This window comes from Plectropomus leopardus, chromosome 9 (assembly GCF_026936395.1).
Source record: "Plectropomus leopardus strain MGB_pleo_1.0 chromosome 9, ASM2693639v1, whole genome shotgun sequence".
Classification (NCBI taxonomy): Eukaryota; Metazoa; Chordata; class Actinopteri; order Perciformes; family Serranidae; genus Plectropomus; species Plectropomus leopardus.
Genome location: NC_142184.1, coordinates 34,773,974 through 34,786,875, shown reverse-complemented (window position 1 = coordinate 34,786,875; position 12,902 = coordinate 34,773,974). Strand labels below are relative to the sequence as shown.

At 35.6% G+C, this 12,902-nt stretch overlaps 1 protein-coding gene across 1 annotated transcript in view; it reads right to left on the bottom strand.

Moving 5' to 3' along the window:
* Positions 1-1,067: 1,067 nt before the first annotated feature.
* hck (HCK proto-oncogene, Src family tyrosine kinase) overlaps positions 1,068-12,902 on the bottom strand; it is a 28,790-nt gene continuing 16,955 nt past the window's right edge. Inside the window, exons 6-13 of the mRNA XM_088082614.1 lie at positions 12,190-12,293; positions 10,147-10,293; positions 9,159-9,311; positions 8,882-9,064; positions 8,190-8,266; positions 6,081-6,234; positions 5,610-5,741; positions 1,068-4,796 (exon numbers count right to left, since the gene is read on the bottom strand). Of these exons, the coding sequence (XP_087938740.1) occupies positions 4,594-4,796; positions 5,610-5,741; positions 6,081-6,234; positions 8,190-8,266; positions 8,882-9,064; positions 9,159-9,311; positions 10,147-10,293; positions 12,190-12,293 (1,153 nt within the window). The 3' untranslated portion in view covers positions 1,068-4,593. The remainder of the gene's footprint in view (positions 4,797-5,609; positions 5,742-6,080; positions 6,235-8,189; positions 8,267-8,881; positions 9,065-9,158; positions 9,312-10,146; positions 10,294-12,189; positions 12,294-12,902) is intronic.

Below are 12,902 nucleotides of genomic sequence, written 5' to 3'. Positions count from 1 at the left end.
TCAGTGTCTGCTGCTACAGAATGTAACCCATTGACCATGTTGCTCGGAATAACAGATGTCACTATCACTGGAAAACATGAAAGGCAACTCTATAGGATGCTTACATTTTGTGCGAGGAAATATATTCTTTTGAACTGGATTACGGACAAAGTACCATCTAAAACCCAGTGGCATCGGACAGTACTTGAATATGTGTCCTTGGATTATTTAACCAGCAAGTTACACAGCAAAGATCATGTGTTTCACAAAATGTGGGACCCTTTTATGTCATACATTGGTCTGGACATTTCTGCTATCTTTCATAGAGGCGTAATGTGAACTCATTTATATGACAACATTACAGTCTTATATTGACTGACTCTTAAGTTTTGCCACCTGTTTTTGATCTGAGCCGGAATGTTCTGTTTTCTAGTTTTGTTTCCTTTCTTTTCTATAAACAAAAAACCCGATAAACATATATTGGAAAAAAAAAAAAATATTGGTCTTTTTTTTAAATTCAAATTTTCATTGAACTTTATGACAAACATCTCGACCCTGTAAATTTCATATTCACAGATCTAAATTTACAAAATCACCCCCCTTTTTAAATGTTTAATTGATTTTTTTTAACTTCAATGAAGTCTCTCCAACATGTAAATAATAAGAAAAGTATATCGACCTTCCATTATTTGTGTTTATTTTTTCTTTATTGTCCATAATAATTCAGTCACTTCTGTTTTAACTAACTGTGCTTTCTACAATATCTGACTCTGTAGCATTCATCTTTTCAATGTCGTTGAATTTTTTTTTTTAGAAAAAAAGTAAAATAAAAACACAACAGTTGATTAAGAATGAGAATTAAAAGAAAAACTAATTATGGCATAAAAAAATGAACAAATGAGCAAATGAACTGATTATACATTTAAATGTATATATATATATATATATATATATATATATATATAAATTTTATCTTTATCTTTTCTTTTTAAAAAGTTTATTTGCACATACACACACACACACACACACACACACACACACACACACACACGTATATATATATATATATATATAACAGGCCCAGAATGTAGTATTACAGTATTTTCATCTTTATTCATCTTTATTTTCTTTGAAGATTTCCAACAAGTAGGATTTGTCTCCACCTTCATTAATACATGTAATGCCTACAAACAAACACATTATTTATTGGTGTAAGAAAGTGAGTTAAAAAAAAGAGAGAGAGTGCTGCTATAAAAATGCACATTTGGGTAGATAATTGTTTCTATAACAATTTATTTGGAAATGTCCATCACAGTTGCACTGAACCAAGCACCTAACAAAATATGCAAAGAGTTTCGTTAAGAAAAACACAAAAATATTAGTAACCCCATGAATACATGTACAGTGCTGGGCATTCATTGAATATTGTCACATATCACCTCTCTATAGAAATGGCCCACAGAGAACTTCCCTCAGATAGGCTGCTGTTTCTCACAGTCTTAATGCATACCAAACCCTGAAATGATAAGAAATCTTTAATATTTGAAAATAAAAATGAAATATTAAGATTTCGGTCCACCCAAAAAAAAAAAAAAAAAAGAAAAAAAGAAGAATATAGAAAAGGCAAAGATCATTTCAAGATACACAAATATTCAAGAGCATTACCATTTGAACAAATAAATTATTTTTTTCACAGAGAAAAAGCAGAAGCCAAAAAGATGTGAAATTCCGTATGCACTGCTTTTTCATAGTTCCCAAAAACAGAGCAAAAGTTCGGTGGGCCAAAAGCATCAGCAAGCATGACCAGTTAATACAGCTTTATGATAAAGACTCTATGCCTAAATAATTGCATTTATTTGTGTACACCTGTTGTATATATATACAGAGGAAATGTAATATATTAGAAATGTTTTGACTGAGAGAAAAAAAATATGGAAAAAGGCACAATGAAGGAGTAATGCTAAAACATGCCACAGCATACTGGAAAAATATCAATGGAATATAAATAGAAGATTTAAGCATTTATCAGTCATACAGTACGTGTTGCACTTTGTAAAGTCCACAACTCTCCTTTCACAATGTCAAACACTGCACATTTCACAGGAGGACAGTGGATTATGACAGCTTTGCATTGACACAGTAGACTTTTGTCAGAGCTGAACACAGCACATATTTCACTCTTAACATCAGTGTTGTGGTTTCTTTGATGCACAATATGTGCTGGAGCGGACCCACTAAATATTTTTTCCAGGTGACAGCTTTCAGGTGTTTTTTTTGGGAACATTCGTTGTACTTATGTAAAATAATATTGTATGTGTGAGACTCATGCTTTTACTATACAGTATGATCTACCACATGCTGCATAGGGTCAGTGGTGAGGTAAAGTGGGACATCAGGTAAAGTGAGAAAGATAAGCATTTTAAGGATTTGATATGTAATCTTGATTTGTTGCTACAACACTTTTTTGCCAGGAAACAATGGTTTGGAGTGGTCTGACATCATCAGAGTGGGTGTGGTCTGTCCTTTTCATCGGTAAGGCTATTATTGGAATTGAAATTAGTCAACATATTGTACTACTGGATCATAATAAAGTGGTTAAAACACCAAAAAAAGTGCAAAATAATGTTTGTTTGTTTTTCTAATAAAATGTTTCACTGTCCCACATTACCTGAACATGTTAGGTAATAGCTTTGTTCAGGTAGACATTTCTAAATGAATAGCTCCTCCTCAACTGAAATATATTGCTGTTCCCTGTTTTAAAATAGTTTTGTATTTACTTAGTTATTAAGACGCCTGTTTGTTTTTATGTAAAAATAACTGTCCCACTTTACCAAACAAGCTGTCCCATGATACCTGAGTGAGAGAGGGGTCATAGTATGTTTGATGGTGTATAGCTTCTAGAAACTCGTGTATTCACATTTCATTCCAAGATAAAAATGTCAGCAAGTCCTAAAATGACTTATTGACTGATTTAGGCTGGGGTTTATACCAAAAAGTGTCCCATGTTACCTGAATTCACTTTATGTAATGTAAAAAACCTTCAAAGCTGTTGGAGTACTAGGGACTGTACAAACATTACATGAGTGATGAGGGCAGAAAAATGAGTTGGCTATTTATCTTTCTTTTAGTTTGGGGAAAAAGTAGTGTGATTTTTTTACAGCGCAGTAAAGGGCATATTTTTTTCCCCATATTTGATTGATCTCAGCCTGCCTTTGCATATGTGTTAGAAGTATCCAGTCTTGCTGTCCTTGCCTGTGCACCAGCAGGGTTTGTCCAAGCACACTTGCTAAGTTCACTGAATATGAGAAGAGTTTTGCATGGGTCCAGTTTTGCAACCCTCCCTTCACCTGCAAACGTCATTAATGAAACTGACCGGTTACCAACAATTATCGCTAAATAAGGATATGTTCAAAAATGCCAGGTCACATGTTTATGTAATGCTGGTGTATATTCATTTGCAGGTTTATCCTACAATATAGTGATACACAGAACATTTGAAATCTGCAGTAAAGCAAAATTAGTGCAATAAAAGTAAAAATATGTCTGCACATTTCATATACTGAACTACTGAAGATATGCATGGATGCCTCCAATCACCTCTCTGTCACCCCCGTATATATATATATGTATATATATAGTATAGTATAGTATATAAGTATATATATATATATATATATATACTTTTTGATCTATAACTTTTTAAAATTTTAAATATATAATTATAATAATTAAAAATATATTTTTTTCTTTTCTTTTCTTTTAATTACTATTTTCTACTAATCCTCCCCCCTTTGTAAAAACAAATTTTCAGTTCATTTTCTTGTCACCTGTTGCTTTTTCCCCCCATATTTTTTTATTTAAGAAATCAAACCAATTTGCACAGGTTTCAAAGGGTCATACAGCTTGTGTAATGTGTTTGAGTGCAGCACAAATTAACTGATATCTCTCCAGGTTTCAAAGGGTTAAAGGAGTTTGGTGGGATCACATTGCACTGGTGTTTTATCCTGTGTAATTCCAAGTGAAAAATAAATTATTAGTCACTGTATATTTCAATTTATTTACAAGACTGCTGCTGGTGTGCATCCAGATGATTTATGGCTTTTTTGTGAAACTATACAGCAGAGGCAGCTATGATCATGTTATCCTGTAACCAAGCCTTCAGGACATCAGCAGACATCATGCGTGCTGCAGTGCCCCTGACTGAAGTTTGAGGTAGGATTGTGTTGTCCTAATTTTGTCCTAATTATTTGAATATTTTTAGTAAAAAAGAATCATTACTGATTATATTATTTTTATATTTTGCATTACTAAATGTTTCCTTTGTGATTATAGTACATTAAATTGTTTTCATTCAAAGGCCCAGTAAAAATATGAAAAATATTAGGAACAGTGCCCCCTAGCTTCTTAAAAATATATAGAAAATAAAGTTTCAGCCCTCCTTCCACAGTAATTTTTGTACAGCCCCTTGCTATGATACATGAGTGTGACTGAGAAAGAGAGAGCGGTAAAGATGGATCATGTGTATTTGCTCTGACCTGCACTGCTGGGTGTAGAAACTGGACTTGCTGTGAAGTATTTATGGAACAGTACTACAAGAGAAAACGTGTGTAAGTCTCATGGCTGTTGCTGATACTGGCTCTCTGTGGCTGTGTAGAAATCCTCCAGGACGCTCTGCAGGTAGTCAAAGGTGGGACGGTCCTCAGGCTTGTTCTTCCAGCACTCCAGCATGATTTCATAGAGTTCGGTGGGACAACTTTCCAGACGCTGCATTCGGTAGCCCTTCTCCAGGGAGCGGATCACTTCTGGGTTGGTCATGCCTGAAAAAAAGAGTGACAATGGGTTAAGAGATGCGGCAGAGATACAGGCTCATGGGCTGACATTCAATGACTTCAGCTTTATGGCTCATTCAGCCTCATGCAGCAACATTTCTTTTTAAATTCTCTTAGATTTTCTTAATTTTTTGATAAGATAAAATATAAAAGAAGTCAACTCCAGATGTACCAAACATTAACCACTCAAATCTGCTCTGACTAGGTGTGCTCAGTGCTGAATCCCACTTCATCATAAGTCACCTATTAGCAGGTAACACCTGTTAGCAGGTGACTCTGGCACATGGCCAAGACTAGAGACATGACACCGAAAAAATGTAAAAAGAGGAATCTTCTTCCGAGTATCATTTATGTAGACCTATTGTTTAATACACTTAAACAAAGTGAATGTGATTTTACGGGAATGTACTGAAGTTTTTAAAGTAAAAGTATGTATGCAAAAGGGTTTAAATAAATTCAATACATCAAAATAATTAAAAGAAAAACAGCAAGTCCTCTCTCTCTCTCTCTCTCTCTCTCTCTCTCTCTCACACACACAAACACACACAAACACGTATATGTATGCACATATATAAGTGTGTGTGTGTGTGTGTGTGCGTGTATGAGGACTCACTGCTTTTAAGAAAAATTACAATAAAGTTAGTGGGAACTGATACCAATTACACAATTCTCATTGGACTGATGCCATCTTGGGGTCCAGTATCCAGATCTAATAATATATCCATGGTAGAAATAGATAACTGCATGTGTGCTGCTCTTCTGAGATATAGAGCTCAAAAATGAAATCAAAGATCAATTTACCTGGGTATGGTGTGCGTCCATAGCTGATGATCTCAGTCAGCAAGATGCCAAAGGACCAGACGTCAGATTTGATGGTGAAAGAGCCGTAGTTGATGGCCTCAGGGGCTGTCCATTTGATGGGGAATTTGGCTCCTGTTACAAAAGGGGAAATTGCAAACCGGTCAACTTGATGCAATGTAAATTAACTGGTTCCTAATGACACTGCTGGGAAGTTTAAAGCTGGTCACACATCCTGCCAGACTCTAACGTCCTCTGCACATTCAGTCAGCCATACTCTCATCTTTAGTCCCTTCTATTTATGTCCCTCGTGTTGTAATCCGACATCTCGCTGACATAAAGTAATTTTCCCAGAACTGATGAAACTGTGACTGCTCCCATTTAACCACTTCTGGGGAATCAGTTCCCTAACTTTTTGAATCACTTTTGCTGACGACACATAGACAGTACGTGACAGTGGGTATTGCGTTATACCTTCTCTGGCTGTGTACTCGTTGTCTTCGATGATGCGAGCGAGACCGAAGTCAGCAATTTTGCACACTAAGGCCTTGTTGACCAGGATGTTGGCAGCTCTCAGATCTCTGTGGATGTAGTTCCTCTGCTCAATGTAGGCCATGCCCTCTGCGATCTGCAGACAAACAAATCAGTGTTAAAAAAGCAAAACGTAGTTCCCAATAGCAACTGTCACACAAACACATTGAGCCAAATAGCGTGAAACAGGATATTTCTGTGCTGGCAGTGTTTTTTTTGTTTTTTTTTTTGGTACTATGTCTTTATCATTTTTTGAAAACACAGTTAGTATTGTAATTGAAAACATTATACTGCAGGTTTTACCATTACAACCTCACATAAATAGAAGCACAGACTCACACAAACACCCCCCCCCACCCCGACAAACACATTAACAGATGTTCTTTCTTTCTTTTAATGTTTCTCTTGTAGTATGACCAAGGTCAGTATAGATCCTGAGGCTACATCTTGTATAAAACTTAAATAATTTAATGGTACTTCTAAAACAATGGAAAGACAAAATAATTCATCTTTTTCTGGGGTTTATCACTATAAATCTTAATATATCTTATCCCAAGTCTTCCTCCTGTAGACGCTCTCTGAAATCTGCACTCTTCATAATGTTTTTGAATGGTTTCCGAAGCTCCTCATGAACATGCAACTTATTTTTCAGAGTGTATGATAATGTGATTTGGAAATTGGGCTATTCTGTCATGTAAACATCTCAGTCAGACTGGACTCAGCATTCTGCCCGTGCTCCTAGTTGCTGCACCAGCCTCTAGGTGTTGACAGATAGGGACTGTTCATTAAATGAGAGGGGGAAAGGGTTGCTGCAAAATGGGTCAGGCATTTTTAAAAATGTAAGCACTGAGGGGGGTTTTGTGCTTTCAATTTTGGTTTTGGTGAGGGAAATACAACTTAAAAAGATAGTTTTTTCTATTTATTTCAAATAAAAGTCACGTCCCAGCCACCCCCCTCCTCTGATAAATAAAATACAGTCCCACAACACTAGCACAGAAGCTAAGCGATGTACTGCTGTGGATGGGACCACAGCTAAACATATTATATACACCTTAAAATAAAAATATTACCAGTATAGTTTAGACTATATTTGAATATTTGCTCCTCTTTACCTTCCATAACAGCTGATGGAGGCAGCGGTAGAGCAGCAAATTTATATTAATTTCACGTTTATACATTTTATATTTAAAAATACATAAAAAATATACATTTCAGCACTATTTTTGGTCATCTTCTTGTTTGTTTATGGCTTTAATTTGAAAAAAATCATTATTATTATTATTTTCTTTAAAAAATATTTTTTTGCTTATTTTCAGGTAATTTTCTTGAAAATTTTAAATAATTTTTTGCTCATTCTTGGGCCATGTCTTTGAACGAAATCAAACCAATTTGCTCAGGTTTCGAGGGGTTAAACTCTTTCTGTTCAAAGATCTAAAGGTTTATCAGGACTATCACAGTTTACAGGTTCAAAATACACAACAACAAAGTGTACACATGGGTGTGTACTTTCTGAGAGGTGGTGCAGGTCGGACTGGAACTACAGCTCTGATAGCGCGGGCTCTCTGTCTTTGCAGCTGGATCATATTGACTGGGTGGAGTTTACCATTGACACTGGGTTTCCTTATTTAGCCATCCACCTATTTTTCTGCATTACTGCACCCTGGATAAAGTGTCGTCTTTTCCTTGCAATCACTATTGTGTATTGCTCTCTGAAGCACCATGCAAACAAAGAATTCTGAACTTCTTGTATGGAGTCAGGTATACAAGAACAATGACATTGTTTCACTAACAGCCAACTGTCGAAAAACTGTATTTTATGTTGCAAAATTACAGAAATCTTAACTTTTTCAATAACTTTATACAGAAAAAAAAAACTACTGAACTCAAGAAATGATGGAAGTGTTCATATACTGTCTGTGTGCTATATTTTGCAGACAAACAAAGGCTTCTTAGATATAAAACACAAAGCAGCCAAACAACCGGAGGAACTGGTCTGACAGGTGGCGTGTGCAGAATGTAAACGGATGTTAAATTTGACAGAATGAGTCTCACCTGGGCAGAGAAGTCAATGAGTTTTGGGAGCTGGACACGGTTTCCCTCGTCACTCTTTATGAAGTCTAATAAACTACCTGTAAACACACACACACACACACACACACACACACACACACACACACACAAGAACAAACACATGCTACATGTAAAAGCTCAAAGTGCTAGACGCATCTTCAACATAAGCATATAACTGTTGGTGGGGAAAAGCAAAAAAGACAAAAAAAAAAACCCCAAAACAAACTATGGATATCCTTATACATATTTATTGACAGAGGTTTGACCAGTATTTTTACACTGACTACATGTCCACTGTTAATAATAAGGAGCTCCAACTATTGCAACTTTTTTTTTTTTTTTAGCTGACCACAGGGACTTGCTTGCTCTCTACATTGTTTTTATGCACTTTAATATGCAACACACAGTGTTTTGATGTTAAAAAATATCAAATTAATTATTTTTCCTTGCTTCTGCTCTGTTTTTTATTTAAATTGTTTGTTTCTCTTTCTGTCTTCACATTATGTATAATAAAGCAAGCCCTAAGGATTCATTTAAAAGAAGACAGTAACTGCACACAGGGGTTCTGTACATGCATCTCACACACACACACACACACACACACACACACACACACACACACACACACACACACACACACACACACACACACACACACACACACACACACTCACCTTTCTCCATGTACTCAGTGATGATGTAGATGGGCTCCTCCTTGGTGACCACAGCATTGAGTCGGACCAGTTTGTCGTGCTGCAGAGTCTTCATCAGGTTGGCCTCCGCCATGAAGGCTTCAACCGACATGCTGCCGGGCTTCATGGTCTTCACTGCTACTTTTGTGTGTTTATTGTATGTGGCTTCAAGCAAGAACAATAGTCTTATTAGAAAATGAATATTAGCTGCCCATCTCCATCAATAACCGGGCTGTAAAATTAATCTAGTTTTTCTCACCCATCCAGACTTCTCCGAACTGTCCAGCACCGAGCCTCTTCTCCAGTTTGAGTGATGATCTTGGGATTTCCCACGCGTCCTTCTCCCAAGGTTTCTCGGGTTTGGGGCTCAGGCACGGACTGGTCAACGTTTGGCACAGGCCATCTCCCTGCTCTGGAATAACCAAAAATAATATTTTATCATTTAATTTTATTATGTATTTATGGTCAGGTCATTAATTTTTTTTTTTTTTATTGTATGCAATGTTTTTGAACTATGAAAATTAGTAGTATCACCAGTACTTTTTGTCTTAACTGCAAGAAGAATTACACAGTCCCACAAAAACTTTTAAGCCTATTTAACATCTTGATCAACATCAGAAAAACAAAACAATATAGGCATGAATGACAAACTTGGAAAGAAATGCCCTGTAAACTGCACAAAAAAGTAAAGAAAAAAGTAAAATGTCTGTTACAGAAAAAAGGAAAAAAAAAAATTTTTTTTTAGCACTTTCCTGAGAACTATATCTCTAATTCTCTTGATTATCAAAAAATCTGTTACGGATAAAAATTGAACTTTCTTAGGGTCATTTTCTTGATGTTCTTTTTTTATTTTATCTTATTTTAAAAAAAAAAAATTCAAGTAGTTTTCTTGTAACTTAAAAAAAATCGAAATAATTTTGTAAAGTTTGTTAACTTGCTTTCTAAGGGTTATTATTTTCTCAGGCAAAATTAATTAAACCCCCCCAAAAAACAATTTCAGTTTTTTCAAACAGTTCTGAAGTCGGCCAGTAGAGTGTGCTGTGCGTCATTCGACACGATTGACTGAGGTGAATTTATTCTTTCCTGAGACCATTAAATGAGAAACATTTTGAGAAAATTTACCCTTTAGGATCACTAAGGATTCCTCATTTTCTCCTTATATCATCATTACAGCGACAGGTAGTTTCTTAGCTGGAGGTGAATTCATTCAGTGACTAACGTCTGGCATGTGACGGCAGTGAACTCACTCTTGTAATGGCTGACCAGCTCCTGCAGGGTGCTGAAGGTGTTGCGGGGTGAGATGTAGAACCCTCCGTTGTCCAACGTACGGATCTTATAATGTTTCACTGTGTCACCGCTCTGGTCATGGTCCCTGACTGACAGCGAGTAGCTGCCTGTGGTCAAAGAAGAAGAAAACAGCAGTTACTACGTGGTCCATAGGGGATTTTTTTAATGCTGATGCCAATATTCTGTTCACTGATACTAGCTCATATTTTCAGATGATTCAACAATTTAAACTCTTTTTTGTATGTATTGTGTGTCTTTGTTTGTATTCCAAAGATTACTCTTGAGAGGGACCGCCTGCAGACCAACATAGGATACTCAGGGTGCTCTAGTGAATTAGTATTACACTTACAAAAATTAAGGGGAATCTTAAAAAACAGACTTAAAAAGAATAATCAAAATTGAAGCAACAGAGGCCAAAATATCCTGGTTTTTAGTCTCCAAAAATACTGGATCCTACTTTTCCCATAATGCAACTCATAGCATCTTTAATTCTTCCTTAATGGCTTTCAAACCTCACGCCTCCAGTCTATAAAAACTGAAGTTTCAAGTCAAAAACTGATAAAAACCTGAGGACATTATCATGTTCATGTTTCAGATGCTGCAGAGGTCACTCCAAAAGACATTATGAAACTGTTTTCTCAGGTTGGGTGATGTTCCCCCTTAATTTACTCACCATATGTAGTTGGAGGATTACTCATGCATTCATGAAAAAAATAAATTAATATTTATTGGGGTAGCAGAAACTGTGAAAAACATAATGGACATACTATCACTTTTCTGAGCTGATGTGGCAAACCAGGGTTCCTACAGCTTACAGCATGTGGACTTTAAGACTTTTTAAGACTTTTTCTATGGTACTCAGAGACTATTTTTTTTTTTAAATTCACCATCATCATTTGTTTTAGAGTTAGGGAAAATTTTTGCCCAAATATTTACTTAAATATAAAACACGACTTTTGTGTGACAGTAATGCAAGCGATATTCTGTCTTTTTTATGTCAACTATTATTTTGAGATTTAAAAATGCAATGTCCGAAAAAAAGATTCATAAAAATTTTATCTTTTATGTCTTAGCACTTTTAAGACTTGTGTAAAATAATTTTTAAGACATTTAAGACCAATAAAGGCCTTATTTTTAGATTGAGTTATTTAATGCCTTTTAAGGCTTTTTATGGATCCGCGGGGACCGTGGCTAACATGTTAGCAAACAGACGCCATCTGACACATCTAGGAAACACTGATCTACATTGTTCCTTTTTCTTTTTCTTTTTCTATTTCTCTGTCTTTTTTGTTGCAATATCCATCAGTGCAATATTTTAACATGTGCAGTTCTTTAAAGTGCAACACTAGCAAATGTACAATTACTTCACAAGTGCAATATCTTTTATTTAGTTATTTAGTAATTTTAGGATATGAATTAATTATGTAGTGAGGTATATTTGATGTACATGTGTCAGTGATGAATGTGTATGTATGTTTTTCTGTTCTGTGCCGTAACAGGACAGAGTCCAAAGCAAACTTGCCTACATGGACAATAAAAGTATATCCTATCTCTCTAGCTGCTTTTTTTAATTTCATTTTTTTTGTTTCACCCATGTTTAACCAAGAGACCATAGAGATTAATGATCTCTCTCTCTTATTTTTTTTTAAGGCACACCTGGCCAAGACAGCAGCATAAGAAAAAGTTACAAACAACAATAACCACTATAAAAACAAAAGAGAATATATAGTAACATGTAGAAATATTAAAAACTTCTACACATAATGACAACCGATTCATTCACCCTCGCTCTTATGAGAGTTTTACAATCAGGCAGAGAGCAGTTCTCTTAGTTTAAAATCTTTCTGAAGGATATTCCAAGTGAGGGAATCTTGTCAGTCTGCTGTTTGGTGCTGAGCAGAGAGTTTTTAAAGAGTGCAAAATAGGCCAAAAAGAAAAGAAATGAAGTTCCCATGTGTCTATCTGTAAAAGTGTTTTTGCATGTTTGAACGTCTTTTGCTCACCCTGTGTGGTCTCACTGTCTCGGATCATGAAGGATCCCATTCGGTTCCCAGGGGCCAGCAGCTGCCTCTCAGCATCTTTCCTGCTCACGCCCTTAAAGAACCACCTCAACAACAGGAAACACGTCAGTTAGAACAGAAACCTTCCTGTGCAAGCTGTGGTATGCTTTGTCCTAATTAATTTACACTTTACAAATAATAGGAGGTGCAATTTAAATTCAGTACACGTTACAAATACTTGTTTTGAAAGGCAAATTATATTACCATAGTAAATTATCATTTACCCTTTAGACCCTGGATCAACATTAGTTTTGTTATGCTGCGTTCAGATGCCTTTCAGAAGCATTTAAACCTCTGAAATCTGTGAAAATTGGTTTGATTTGTAACGAAAACATGAGTGGAGGGGGGGGCAACTTGGCAAGAAATGTCCAGAGAACTGCAAATAAATAAATAAATAAATATGAAAAAATGACTTGAAAATGTGGAGATTTTTTGAAGGTTATAGAAAAAAACTGGAACACTATATTCTATATTTATAATTCTTATGATTATATATTTTAAATTTGTTCTTTTTTAGCACTTTTTATGGTCATGTTTTTAACTTTTCCTTTTTCTTGTATTTTTTTGGTAACTTTTTAATAATTTCTTGCTTGTTTTGGGGCCATTTCCTGATAAGTTGCTCATTGCCTTCTTCCAATGTTTTTTTTTAAGAAATC